This window comes from Zea mays, chromosome 2 (assembly GCF_902167145.1).
Source record: "Zea mays cultivar B73 chromosome 2, Zm-B73-REFERENCE-NAM-5.0, whole genome shotgun sequence".
Taxonomy (NCBI): domain Eukaryota; kingdom Viridiplantae; phylum Streptophyta; class Magnoliopsida; order Poales; family Poaceae; genus Zea; species Zea mays.
Window position 1 is genome coordinate 234,931,943 of NC_050097.1, and position 15,335 is coordinate 234,947,277.

The window sequence follows — 15,335 nt, forward strand, 5'->3', positions numbered from 1 at the left end:
TTTGCCACAACTAAGGCGGGTTTGTTCGTTTTGCTCTCAATCGTTGTGGATTGGGTGGGATTGAGTGGGTTTAAATCCCAAACAAAATAAAAAATCTTTCATATTTTTTCCAATCTAATCCAATACACATGAGATAGGAATAACCAAAAAAGGTCTAAAGGAGGTACTTGCTGAACTAGTCTTTTCTCATGATTCATCTGGTCTGAACTAGCTATTTAATTTTATAAAAGTTAAGTAACATGTATATAATTACTCCAAATTTTAATGGGACCCCATGCAAACCATAGAAAAATATGAGGAGACAAAGGGGCAAAAAAAGAGGGGATGATTGTAATCGGTACCATGACCCTACATATGCGCTTGTGGGCACTAGATAATATAACTTCAGATTTAAATGTTCTAAAATTCAATAAAAACATAATTTCTAAACACAGGTTGCACTTTTTGTTGTTCGGATCTGAAAAGTCAGATCAATGAATTTGTAGATAGAATCTCTTGAAATTTTGATTCTTGACTTTGTAGCTTAATTAATTATATGCGCAACTTGTAGATGGAATTCCTAAATACTTAATATATTAGCTGATAACTGCAGATCACAGACGAACTCCTCAATATATATCAGCTAATAATTGTAGACAAAACGAACTACTTATTAATGTATTATCAGATCAGAAGATAACTGCAGACGAGCAAACTAGCAATCGAGATCAAAGCTAACAGTAACCACCGCGGTCCACTACTACGGACGGGGAGCGGGTCGAAGGCCCAGGAGTTCTCGCTACGGATCGCCTCCTCCTCCTCTTTGGTTAAGTCGTTCTTGATGTTGAAGGTCTTGCGGATCTCCTCCGGTGACTTGCCCTGGATCATGTCGACCACCGCCCGGCAGGTCAGGCCCTGCAACCCCTTGATGTCGAGATAGTTGGCAGCCATGATGAGGTCGAAGAGCGTCGCCGGCGCGACCTTGACGAACTCCGCGTCCCACTTCTTGAGGTCGACCTCGCCGCCGCCCCCAGCTGATGAGGCGCTGGTGGTCTCCGCGACTTCGGCGTGGACGTGCTTGTTGCAGTACTCGATGACCAGGGCGAGAGTCTTGGAATTCACGTTGGCGAGCGGGATGACGTTGTCGGCGCAGTCGTCCTCGATCATGAAGCGAATGATCTCTGACTTCATCAACACCGCCTCCTCCACCTCGAACTCCTCGCAGTCGGAGGTCCTCAGCGTAAGCATCTTCTTCTCAGCCATTGGTGTTGCTGAATGCTAGTAATGCTGGTGCGACGACAGGACGACTAAATCCTAGCACGAATCGAATCGTAGCTACCTACGTGCGGCGCGCGGCAGGATGATTTGCCCCTGACTATATTACTATTTGAAGGAACCTGAATATCTATCTGCTGTATGGTACGTACTAGTATCAGACACTTTTATTAACCGGCTCCAAAATCTAGATGCGAATTATTTTAGGAAAAGTCCTCCAAAAAAATCAAAATAAAATATCTTCTAAACCAAGATTTCACTTTCGAAATCATTTATTTTGACCAAGATGAATAATGTGTGTGCATTGCATACTTGAATAAATTTCTCAAATAAATTAGCAAAATAATTAAATTGCACCCATGTTGAATTTTGATTGTGTGTTTCAATTGAAATGAAAACCCAAACTCAATTTTGAATTGGGATCCGATTTGAAATAAAAAAATAGAAAATAGGAGAAAAATATAAATGGGAATAAACCTAGGCCTACTTCGGACTCGGCCCAACTTCCTATTCCCTCTATAGCGACCGCGTAGGTCGACGGTCGGTCCAGTACCAGGAATCAGTCGTCGTCCCCTGCCCACGCTCGAGTGTTGCTGCCACCTCCATGTGGGCCTCACGACCTAGATCTCCCAACCCTCACGTACACTAGCGCTTGGTCACCTCCATGATAATTTCTACTGGCCCTTAGCACGGAAGGTTCTAAAAAAACGCCACTGAAAATAGGTTCACAATCGCCAATATAGAGCTTCTATGTACTAGTGATAATCTCGTCACTTTATATCCTATTTATTTCTATAAAATATCATATTACATATGTTAGGATCATAAATGGATTTGTAATTGACTCCAAAGTTGAATGTACATACCTTTTGCATTCATGAAAAAATGGAAGTTAACTATATTAGAAGTGTACCGTGGAAATAGTAATTCCAGATGGCAAATACCATGGACCCCGTTGAAGCCTCAATTGCATGAGCGCAATCACGACCTTGAATGATTGAAAAAGGACCCTTTGACGTATCCAGAAACACGTTTATGTTACTCTAGGCATGCATTTATGGTCTAACTGTAAATTATTGCTCCGCTTGCCTAGAGCACGAAACAACATCTGTATGCATCCGATAAGCACCACATGAATGAACGTGAAAGAACATTTGCATGCATCTGATTAGAAAAATACATTCGGTGAATATTGAGATTGATAGCTATATATAGAAGAGTTTGCAGATGAGACTAGTAGTGTTTCAACTTTACAGCCCATAGTTAGGGACAACATTGTTCATATACAAAACTGATATATTGAAGTCTGAGAAACAATTAGTGAAAACGTTATTCACATATAAATTTGAGGTGTTGAAGGAAACTGAGAAGGAATTATGAATTCCGAAGAAAACTAAAAAGGAAGTAGAGAATTCCTAATGAAGCATCTTCTTATCAGCCATCCTCGCCCAACTCCGACGACGAATTAGGAGTGCCCCGAGGATCCTTCCTTCGCTCCGGCACCCTTGGTATCTTCCCCATTCCACAATGAATCCCCTCTGACTACCCACCGAGGTCGGGGAACGGCTCGAATGAAACCCCGACGCGGCAGCTCTCCTTTCTCGGCGTCACTCACAACTAACGACGGCTGGACTCACTCGATCGCTTTCGGTCAGAAGCATGGAGGCGCGGGGCAGGGGATATTTATACAAAATACTACTACTCTCACTATCCCGAATGCAATTCTAGCACAATATCATGGTGTAGTATCTTATGTTTGACAAAATATAGATAAAAAATCCAATCGCTTTGTCACCACAATTGTATTACTGTCCTGTACCAACATCCACGACAAAAAATAGTTTTATGAAGTTGTACATGTTGGAAAATTAATATGGTCTAACAATAATTTAATAATGTAGTATAAAATGTAAAACTCAGATCTACTGGCAGGTAGTATCTATGACATTAGAATAGACAAAAAAAATCTAAACTAACTCAACAAGATTAACATATAAAAGAAGAAGAATCACGACAACTGATCTAACCATAATACCGTCATTGTAACACCTTAAAAATCTCAACTTTGAAATAAAGGAAGAATTCTCTTGAGATTCAAATAATGGTGTTCTCCACATAATGTTATGAATACAAAAATCATCATATGAATTAAATTACTCTTGATTTTTTTTCATTTAGGAAAAGTCCTCCAAAAAATCAATATAAAATATCTTCTAAACCAAGATTTCACTTTTGAAATCATTTATTTTGACCAAGATTAATCATGTGTGTGCATTACATACTTGAATAAATTTCCCAAATAAATGCGCAAAATAATTAAATTGCACCCATGTTGAATTTTGATTGTGTGTTTCAATTGAAATGAAAACCCAAACTCAGATTTGAATTGGGATCCGATTTGAAATAAAAAAATAGAAAATAGAAGAAAAATAATAAATGGGAAACAGAAAAGAATAAACCTAGGCCTAGTTCGGACTCGGCCCAACTTCCTATTCCCTCTACAGCGACCGCGTAGGTCAACGGTCGGTCCAGTACCACGAATCAGTAGTCGTCCCCTACCCACGCTCGAGTGGTGCTGCCACCTCCATGTGGGCCCGACGACCTAGATCTCCCCACCTCCATGATGATTTCTAATGGCCCCTAGCACTGAAGGTTCTAAAAAACGCCACTGAAAATAGGTTCACAATCGCCAATATAGAGCTTCTGTGTACTAGTGATAATCTCGTCACTTTATATCCTATTTATTTCTATAAAATGTCGTATCACATATGTTAGGATCATAAATGGATTTGTAATTGACTCCAAAGTTGAATGTACGTACCTTTTGCATTCATGAAAAAATGGAAGTTAATTATATTAGAAGTGTACCGTGGAAATAGTAATTCCAGATGGCAAATACCATGGACCCCGTTGAAGCCTCAATTGCATGAGCGCAATCACGACCTTCAATGATTGAAAAAGTACCCTTTGACGTATCCAGAAACACGTTTATGTTATTTCATGCCTGAAATAGGTGAAGAAACTAGGCATGCATTTGATAAACTAACTATAAATTATTGCTCTGCTTGCCTAGAGCACGAAACAACATCTGTATGCATCCGATAAGAACCACATAAATGAGCATGAAACAACATTTACATGCATCTGATTAGAAAAATACATTCGGCGAACATTGAGATTGATAGCTATATGTAGAAGAGTCTGGAGTTGAGACCGATAGTGTTTCAACTTTACAGACCACAATTAGGGACAACATTGTTCATATACAAAACTGATATATTGAAGTCTGAGAAACAATTAGTGAAAACATTATTCACATAGAAATTTGAGGTGCTGAAGGAAACTAAGAAGGAATTAGTAATTCCAAAGAAAACTAAAAAGGAAGTAGAGAATTCCTGATGAAGCAGCTTCTTCTCAGCCATCCTCGCCCAACTCCGACGACGAATTAGGAGTGCCCCGAGGATCCTTCCTTCGCTCCGGCACCCTTGGTATCTTCCCCGATCCACAATGAATCCCCTCTGACTACCCACCGAGGTCGGGAATGGCTCGGATGAAACCCCGACGCGACAGCTCTCCTTTCTCGGCGTCACTCACAACTAACGGTGGCTCGACTCACTCGACGGCTTTCGGACAGGAGGCATGGAGGCGCGGGGCATGGGATATTTATACACCGCTACAGCGCTCGAGACTTAGGGTCGGATCCCTACATCCCGCAACGGCCTAACAACCATGCCTGGATCACTCTCACGTGACCATGACGAATAAGCCACAGGAAAAGGAGGGAGATGACCGATAGTTAGGGGCCACCAAAGACAGTTACGAGTGCGTGCAGTTGAACGGATAACGCGTCGAGTCCGCATGCCAGGACACGTGTGAGAGTGAGAGAGCTTGACATATGGGGCCCACCTGTCGACAGGATGTTAAAACGAACGGACCTCTCCTTTATAAAGTCCAGGAGCAGTCGGCGTTTAGATTGATGTTTCAAATCAAACGAACGGAAGTCCAGGAGTATGTTACAACGACCGGGATAGTAGTAAATCTACCCATAGAGTATTACTGTCCTGCGTACATACACCCATGACAAAAAATAGTTCTATCGGGTTGTCCATGTTGGAAAATTAACATGGTCTAAGATTAATTTTATAATGTAGCATAAAACGTAAAACCCAGATCTACTGACAGATAGTATCTATGACTTTAGAACAGAACAAATCTAAACTAACTCAACGAGATTAACATATAATAGAAGAATCACGACAACTGATCTAACCATACACAACAACATTGTGGATCATTTTCGGCGGCCTATATTATATTATTTTCGGCGGCTAGGGCTTGGCCGCCGAAAATAGGCTGCTATTTTCGGCGGCTTGAGCTAGCGGAAAATAAGCTTCTTTTCGGCGGCCACTGACACAGTCACCGAAAATAAGCTTCGCTTCATTAGCCACTGACACAGCCGCCGAAAATAGCAGCCTATTTTCGGTGGCCAAACTCTAGCTGTCGAAAATAATTTTTTTAAAAAACTGTCGGGCCCTTCTTCTCTATTCTTTCTCTTCTCTCCTGCCTGCACCAACGCCCGCCGACGCGCCGCTCGCCGCTGCCGTGCCCGCTCGCCTGCGCGCACCGCCCGCTCGCGCGCGCCGCCGAGCCCTCCTACAACCACTCTGTCGTTGTCGTCGAGCCGCCACATCAAGAGGTAATTTTTTTTGCGTATTTTATTCCTTATTTTCGGTGGCTGTTATTTAGTTGCCGCCGAAATTAGTATATATTCGTAATGTGTTTGTTTGATTACTTTTTATGATTAGTATTATTGTTTAGTTCGATTTCATTAATGTATTAGTGGTATATGTGATTTAGGATTAGGGGCATATTGTATTTAGGCATTAATTTCATATTAATATGTGGTATGTACTATTATATTATTAGTTTTAATAGTACATTATATTGGTACGTAGAATAGTTGCATTATTAGTGTATGTGGTACTTAGTTTGATTTGATTAATATTATATCATTCTTTGTTTTATATATAAGTAATATATTGTTTAGTGGCAGTGAAGTTATGCTGCCGAATGTTTTTAAGATCCTGCTAGCTTGTTGTGGGTTTAGAACCTATCCTTGCCTATAAATGTAGGACTGATACCCTTGACTAAGTTGAATAATGTTTTCACGATATGGTTTGGTTTAACAGTCTCAGGCATGGCTGAAGACCGTGCAAGGATGTACAATGGCTAGAGTAGGAATGGACGTCATTTGATGATTGGGTAGCCAAGACCAAAGATTTTGTGGACCACGTATTCTCCTTGTCATTAACCGGCACTATCAGATGCCCTTGTAGGCGGCACGAAAACAGTATGTTTCTTAATAAGGAAAGAGTTAGCCTAGATCTTTGTCAGTTTGGATTTATGCCCGGATATGAGATGTGGGAACATCATGGTGAGGTAGTACCCAACCAGAATGTAGAAGAGGAGGAGAACAATGATTGGGCTGGCGATGATGCGATGCATGAGATGTTAGATTCGCTACGTCTAGACTTAATCCTAAGCTCCGAGGATCCTACCACACCAGAGGTTTCCAGATTTTTTAAACTACTAAAAGACTCTGAAGAGCCGTTGCATGAACACATAGATGTGAGTATACTCACTTTTGTGAGTCGGCTCATGGCCATTAAGTCCAAGTATTTTTTTTCTCGAACAATTGTTACAATGAGATTTTAAAGTTATTAGGAGATGTGCTCCCAAAGCCCAATAAGTTGCCTAAAGACATGTAGTATTCAAAGACAATTATCAAAGGTCTCGGTATGGATTATGAAAAGATTGATGTGTGCAAAAATAATTGTATGCTTTTCATGAAGGAGCATGCAGGAGAGAAAAAATGTCTGAAATGTGGACAATCTAGATTTGTGGAATTTGTTAACGATGAGGGTGACAAGGTGATGACAGATGTTGCACATAAGCAGCTCCGCTACTTGCCACTGACTCCTCGAGTGAAACAATTGTTTCTATCTAAAAAACCACTATGCACATGCGATGGCACAAAGAAGGTGTCCGTGATAACGATGACCTAATTGTGCACCCTTCGAATGGGGATGCTTGGCAGGCTCTTGACACGTTTGATCCAAACTTTGCAGCTGATCCAAGGAATGTTCGAATCGGCCTCGCGACCGATGGCTTCACACTTTTTGGTCAAATGGCATCATCATACTCATGTTGGTCCGTCTTTGTTATTCCATACAACCTTCCACCTTCTCTTTGTATTAAATATGAATTTATATTTCTTTGCTTAATCATTCTTGGCCCAAACTATCCTGGAAAGAAACTCAATGTCATGTTAAAACCCTTGATTGAAGAGTTGAAGGAGCTTTGGAAAGGAGTTGAAGCATACGATGTTTTTAAAAAACAGATATTCAAACTTCGAGTTGCGTATTTGTGGTCGGTGCATGACTTCATGGCGTATGCTATTTTTACCGGTTGGAGTACACATGGTAGATTGACATGTCCATATTGTCGTTCAGATACATATTGCTTCCGTCTTGCTCATGGTGGAAAGATCACTTACTTCGATTGTCATCGACGCCGGTTGCCCAGGAAACATCCCTTTAGGAGCGATAAGAAGAACTTTATAAAGAACACCATGGTCACCAAAGGACCGCCTAAACGTCTTAACGCAGCAGAAATATATGCTCAGCTGAACAACCTTGTCCTAAATGAAAAGGGGGACAAGTACGAAGGATTCGGAGTGGATAACAACTAGACACATATATGTGGTCTCTGGGAGCTCCCTTATATGTCGCCATTGATTCTTGTGCACAACATTGATGTCATGCACCAAGAAAGTAATGTTGTTGAAGCCCTCATACACACCTGCATGCATTTTGAAAAAAACAAAGGACAATCTGAAAGCTTGAAGAGATCTAGCAATGCTTTGTGACTGACCAATCCAAGTGCTCAATGACAACGACAAGCCGCCACGTCCCTTGTTCTGTCTTACCTCTAAAGACAAGATCGAGGTAATGAGATGGATGAAAAAAAATTAAATTTCCCGATGGTTATGCTGCGGGCTTGAAAAGAGCTGTGAAATTGAAAACGGGGAAACTAACTGGGTTAAAGAGCCATGACTTTCATATATTAATGGAGAGGATTATCCCTATCATGTTTCGTGGTTACATGCCCGACGCCATGTGGCAAGCAATAACTGAGCTAAGTTATTTCTATAGGCAGATCTGTGCCAAAGAAATAAGTAAAAATATAATGGAGAAGTTGGAGAAAGAAATACCAGTGTTGTTATGCAAGCTAGAAAAAATATTCCCACCTGGATTCTTCAATCCGATGGAGCATCTACTTATTCACATTCCATATGAGGCAAAGGTTGGTGGACCTGTACAATATAGGTGGATGTATCACATTGAACGTGCACTCAAAAACCTGCGAGGCATGGTTCGAAATAAGGCTAGAGTAGAAGGATGCATCGCTGAAGCTTTTTTGCTAAAGGAGGTTTCATACTTCACAAGTGTGTATTTCGCAGAGGAACATAATGTCTATGCCGCAACCATGCGATACAATGTCGATGAGGAACCTCCTGTCAGTGATCTCAACATTTTCCAATGGAGAGGCACAATGACTAGTAAGGGCACGTTCTACCATCTTAGCATGGATGAAAGAATGTCCGCATTGCTATACATGTACTCGAATATGGAAGAGATGGAGCCATATTTCATGTAAGTCTTTATTTTTCCCCATAATTTCTTTGCCAAGGAGCCATATTTAATTACTTATTTGTCGTATAGTAAGTTCGACGAGGAAAATTGGACTTATTCCCATCAGCCTACAAGCAAACAACTAGATACGATGCGACGACATGGGAGCCAAGGAAGACCTAATTTTGTTGACTGGTTTCGGGAGCATGTAAACTCTTTATATTCCTTACTTTGATGTCATTTAGCCTTTTACGCGAGGTAGTCATTTTAACTATATATTATTTGCAGTGCACAAAGACTCCTAACGTACACCAGGACTTGAGACAACTATCTTATGGGACGGTGACTTGCAGAACCTTTGGTCGATACGATGTGAATGGCTTCCGTTTTCGTTTAGACCAATTTGAAAAGTCTCGTCCTCATGCAACCACACGTAACACTGGAGTTTTGACGAGGGCACTCGATGCACTTGGAAGAGAAACTAATTATTATGGCATCATTCAAAACATCCTAGAGTTTAACTTTGCAGGGAACAAAACTTTGAAATTAGTATTCTTTCTATGTGATTGGTTTGACAACAATAATGGGATTAGACAAAGTCAATATGGCATAACTGAAGTAAAGCACAAGGAACGACTTCGTGGCCATGATAATTTTATCCTTGCACACCAATGGGAGCAGGTCTACTATATGTCGTACCCAAATCCGAAGTTTAAAGCATGGTGGGTAGTTCACAAGGTGAACCCTAGGGAATGTTTACATACTCCTTGCACTGTTGGTTATCAATTCGAAGACGAACAGGCCGATGATGTTTATCAAGAAGAAGAATTGCCAACCACTTTTACTATCGATGAGGGTGTTGCACTGAACTCACTAGTCGGAGACCGTAACGATGTCACTGCTGATGAGTGTGTTGCACCGAAACGAAAATGAAATCCAAGGAACAAAAAAGCCACATTGCGAGCTTTGGATCGAAGAAGACTCCTTGATCACGATTTCGATGAATTTTGATGTTTAATGCATAATTTAGCTTTATGTGATTTATTATTTGTGTGCAGCTAATACCTTAAATGTTTTATGGAGCTAATAGCTTTAATGTTTTCTATTGAACATGATGAGTGGTAGGAAAACAAAACACACTGCTAGGGGGTTTCTTAATGCGGCTAGCAGGATAGTCCCTGGTGCACGTTCCCTTTTCTAAGGGAGTTCTAGCCAGAGCAGACATGAGGCGTTGCTGAGACACGCCCGGCCAGAACTGCGTGATACACCTATCGCTCTACAACGGACTACCGATGTAAATGTTTATGTATTTGATCTTATTTGTCAGTCACTTATATATAAATGTGTCTTACATGTCTCTATTTCATGTCCATAGGAAGAGGAGGACGAAGAGGAGGAGGTGCAACACCATGAGGAGGAGGAGGAGGTGCAGGCCCATCAGGAGGAGGTCGCGGGCATAGATGCTGAGGCGGATGACGATACCACTGAGGCTCCTGCCGTTCGACGAAGGGGCACTCGGAAGGGGCACTTTGTCCTACCTCCGTCAGCGCCTGCACAATCTGAAGCTCGGGTACTGATCATCCCGGTTGGTGATAGGTACTCATGTTTTGTCACTTTGTTCTTACTTATTTGTTTATTGTAAACTATATATCTGACATGACTTACTTGTTTTTTTGTCTTGCATCCAATAGGATGACACGTCTTTCGACGGCCGAGGTCACCATAGACAGGTTAATTAAGTGTTAGGTAACCTCTGTCATCTACATAATCCAGGAATTGTCACCGACCCGAAAGGTGTGGTGGTTCCTTGCACTAGCTGGTCGCACTTCGCACTAGCTCCACATGCTACATATGGAACAGCTCAAGGCGCCGTCAAGCACGACGTTTGGGTATAAGAGTAATGTTTCAAACTAACATTTTATGATTTGTTTGAAACTAAATTTATTTTTGATGTTGGAGAGAGACACTATCGTGCGGCGAAGCGTGCGACACAACGCGTGATTTAAGTGGAATTAAAAATCGATTGACGAGTGACGAATCGCGTGACACCACACGCGATTTAAACTGAATTTAAAACACGACGACGCACACACGGGGACAGGGCGCATGCACAAGCTACGCAGGGGCAACGCATGAGCGAGCCGCGCTGGCCACGCCGCGCGCTGGCCATGCTGGCCGCGCCGAGCCGGGCCGCTCTGAGCTGCGCGCGCAGGGGGCACTCTGGGGCCGGGCCGACCGCGGACCAGGGGAGGGCACGCTGGGGGCAGCCGCGCCGGGTGTCGGGCCGCCTCGGCCAGGGGTCGCCTCCGGATCGCGCCGGGCAGGGCCGGCCATGGGGGCAGGACGGCCTCGCACAGGAAGGGCCTCATGTGATGTTGCCCAACCTCCCTTGAAATGTAAGCGCCGGATAAAATTATTTCTTCTTCTTCCGTTCACCTTGGCATGAAAGAATCTTGTTTTTCGCGTCCCCAAGTCTGAGGTTTGTTATTCTAGAGGCGTATGTTTTCTTGTTCTTTCAATGATGGCCAACGCCATGAGGTGTTCTTGAGTCTGGTACGCCATAGTATTTCTTCGGAAGATAGCTCCCTCGATTCTTGAGTTGTTTTTTTTGCTTTCAAAGCTGCTTTGTTAATTAGGTGGTTTCTACAATACTCATTGACCTTTGTCGTGAATTGCACCAGAAAACACTTTTATGTATTTTTGCCACAACTAAGGGTTTGCTCGTTTTGCTCTCAATCATTATGGATTGGGTGGGATTGAGCGAGTTTAAATCCTAAATAAAATAAAAAATGTTTCATATTTTTTCCAATCTCATCCAATCCACGTGGGATAGAAATAACCGAAAAAGGAGGTATTTGCTGAACTAGTCTTTTCTCATTATTCATCTGGTATGAACTAGCTATTTAATTTTATAAAAGTTAGGTGACATGTATATAATTAATCCAAATTTTAATTGGGACCCCATGCAAACCATAGAAAAATATGAGGAGAAAAAGGGACAAAAAAAAGAGAGGATGATTGGAATCGGTCCCATGACCCTACATATGCGCTTGTGGGCACTAGATAATATAACTTCAGATTTAAATGTTCTAAATTCAATAAAAACATAATTTCTAAACACAGGTTGCACTTTTTGTTGTTCGGATCTGAAAAGTCAGATCAATGAATTTGTAGATAGAATCTCTTGAAATTTTGATTCTTGACTCTGTAGCTTAATTATATGCGCAGTACTTAATATGTTAGTTGATAACTGCAGATCACAGACGAACTCCTCAATATATATCAGCTAATAATTGTAGACAAAACGAACTACTTATTAATGTATGTATCAGATCAGAAGATAACTGCAGATGAGCAAAGTAGCAATCGATATCAAAGCTAACAGTAACGTTAACCACCGCGGTCCACTACTACGGACGGACCCCTGTTTGTTTCGACTTTTCGCAGCTTCTGGCCACCAAAAGCTGTTGTGGACTGCCAAACACTCAGCTTTTCAGCCAGCTTCTATAAAATTCGTTTAGGTAAAAACCATTCAAAATCAACATAAACATATAATTGGTTGAGTCATCGCAATAGTAATAATCCGTCACTTTATAGATCCTGGGCCCCATGGACAACTTTATTTTTCTCCGCACGTAATCCTAATGATACTCAGATTCTCTATACAGCCAGATTCTTCACAAAGCTAGATTCTCGGAAAAGCTGGTCAGAAAAAAGCTGAATCAAACAGGCTAGGAATTCTCGCTACGGATCGCCTCCTCCTCTTTGGTTATATTACTGTTTGAAGGAACCTGAATATCTATCTGCTGTATGGTACGTACTAGTGCTGGGAATTGGGTCGGGTGAGGCCAGCCCGGCTCAAGCCCATCGTGCTTCGTGCCAAACGGATTCGGGACAGAAAAGCCCAAAAAACTTTTGGGTCGTGCCGTGTCAGACCGAAGTGTAAAAACAGTAGCCTAGTCCAGCTCTAAACCACGTCGTGCCTTCGTTGGGCCGTGCCGGCCAAAGCCCGGCCCGTATATTTGACCACACAAAATCAAAATATTACAATCATATAAAGTTCATATCTTACTAAATTAAAGATATTAAGCAATTCTAACATCATTTAACCACATAAACTCCCAATATAACAATAATATAAAGACAATATCTTACTAAATTAAATAAATTAAATAGATTGGGCTTAATTGGGTTGTGCCGGCCCAAGCCCGGCCCATCTATGCGGGCCGTGCCGGGGGTCCGACGGGCCTGAATTTGAGGCCCGGCCCAGGCCCGTCTTCGGGTCGTGCTAGTCCGACCCATATTATTTCGTGCCGGGCCGTGCTTTGGACTTCTATTTTCGGACCGTGTGCTCATGCTGGCCAAAAAGCCCGGCCCATATTCCCAGCACTAGTACGTACTAGTATCAGACACTTTTATTATTCTCAGTAAAATAAGCTAAGAAACTTCCTCCTGGTTTCGGAAGATGAAACAGAAACATGCTGGCAAATTTGCAGCTAAAACTATTATATGCCAATTTTTTAACTGGCTCCAAAATCTAGATGCGAATTATTTTAGGAAAAGTCCTCCAAAAAATCAAAATAAAATATCTTCTAAACCAAGATTTCACTTTTGAAATCGTTTATTTTGACCGAGATGAATAATGTGTGTGCATTGCATACTTGAATAAATTTCCCAAATAAATGCGCAAAATAATTAAATTGCACCCAGGTTGAATTTTGATTGTGTGTTTCAATTCAAATGAAAACCCAAACTCAGATTTGAATTGGGATCCGATTTGAAATAAAAAATAGATAATAGAAGAACAATAATAAATGGGAAACAGAAAAGAATAAACCTAGGCCTACTTTGGACTCGTCCCAACTTCATATTCCCTCTACAGCGACCGCGTAGGTCGACGGTCGGTCCAGTACCAGGAATCAGTCGTCGTCCCCTACCCACGCTCGAGTGTTGCTGCCACCTCCATGTGGGCCCCACGACCTAGATCTCCCCACCCTCATGTACACTAGCGCTTGGTCACCTCCATGATGATTTCTAATGGCCCCTAGCAATGAAGGTTCTAAAAAAACGCCACTAAAAATAGGTTCACAATCGTAACTATAGAGCTTCTATGTACTAGTGTTAATCTCGTCACTTTATATCCTATTTATTTCTATAAAATGTTGTATTACATATGTTAGGATCATAAATGGATTTGTAATTGACTCCAAAGTTGAATGTACGTACCTTTCGCATTCATGAAAAGAATGGAAGTTAACTATATTAGAAGTGTACCGTGGAAATAGTAATTCCAGATGGCAAATACCATGGACCCCGTTGAAGCCTCAATTGCATGAGCGCAATCACGACCTTGAATGATTGAAAAGGACCCTTTGACGTATCCAGAAACACGTTTATGTTATTTCATGCCTGAAATAGGTGAAGAAACTAGGCATGCATTTGATAAACTAACTATAAATTATTGCTCTGCTTGCCTAGAGCACGAAACAACATCTGTATGCATCCGATAAGCACCACATAAATGAGCATGAAACAACATTTACATGCATCTGATTAGAAAAATACATTCGGCGAACATTGAGATTGATAGCTATATGTAGAAGAGTCTGGAGTTGAGACCGATAGTGTTTCAACTTTACAGACCACAGTTAGGGACAACATTGTTCAAATACAAAATTGAGATATTGAAGTATGAGAAACAATTAGTGAAAATTTTATTCACATAGAAATTTGAGGTGTTGAAGGAAACTGAGAAGGAATTAGAAATTCCAAAGAAAACTAAAAAGGAAGTAGAGAATTCCTGATGAAGATTTGCATTAAAGAACACATATAATTTCTATGGAAGCTTTCCACTGAAGAGAAAAGGTTTTTGCTGCTGGAATAAAAGGAGAGCTTAGACGGCCAATATTGAACAAGTTCATGATGTTATCACAATTAATAAATATCTATTACCTATTGTCTACCTTAGTTTCAGTCCCCTCCCTTATGTAACGTAAGTGGACCAACGATATAGGACACCCATTTTTTTGGACCCCAAAATCAATCTTGATATATATAAAAAATAGAAATAAATAATAGCAATCATCAACCGATCGCTTGATAGGCATTTGAGACACAAAATACCTAAACTAGGTCATGCACGTGTATATTCTGAGTTCGAGAGGCATGCATATATGCTACTTAATTTTAAATTTATAGTGTTCTTGTAATAAAATCTTTGAAGTGTTTAGTTGAATGATCTGTACTTGAGTCTTGAGTTCACAGTTGAATTTGTGTTCATGAAAAAAAGAAAGTTGACTTGTTGTGAAGGCCGATCATGTGATCCTTGTCAAAGAATCAATTGCATGACCGCTATGCGGACTTGAATGACTCAAAAAAAGATAGAGA

At 41.2% G+C, this 15,335-nt stretch overlaps 1 protein-coding gene across 1 annotated transcript; it reads right to left on the minus strand.

Annotated features, from left to right (window-relative positions):
* Window positions 1-551: 551 nt before the first annotated feature.
* On the minus strand, window positions 552-2,118 carry LOC100286031 (SKP1-like protein 1A). Its single transcript, NM_001394885.1, is given in 1 exon segment — window positions 552-2,118. A coding segment is annotated over 1 exon segment (579 nt). The 5' UTR covers window positions 1,243-2,118; the 3' UTR covers window positions 552-663.
* Window positions 2,119-15,335: the final 13,217 nt, after the last annotated feature.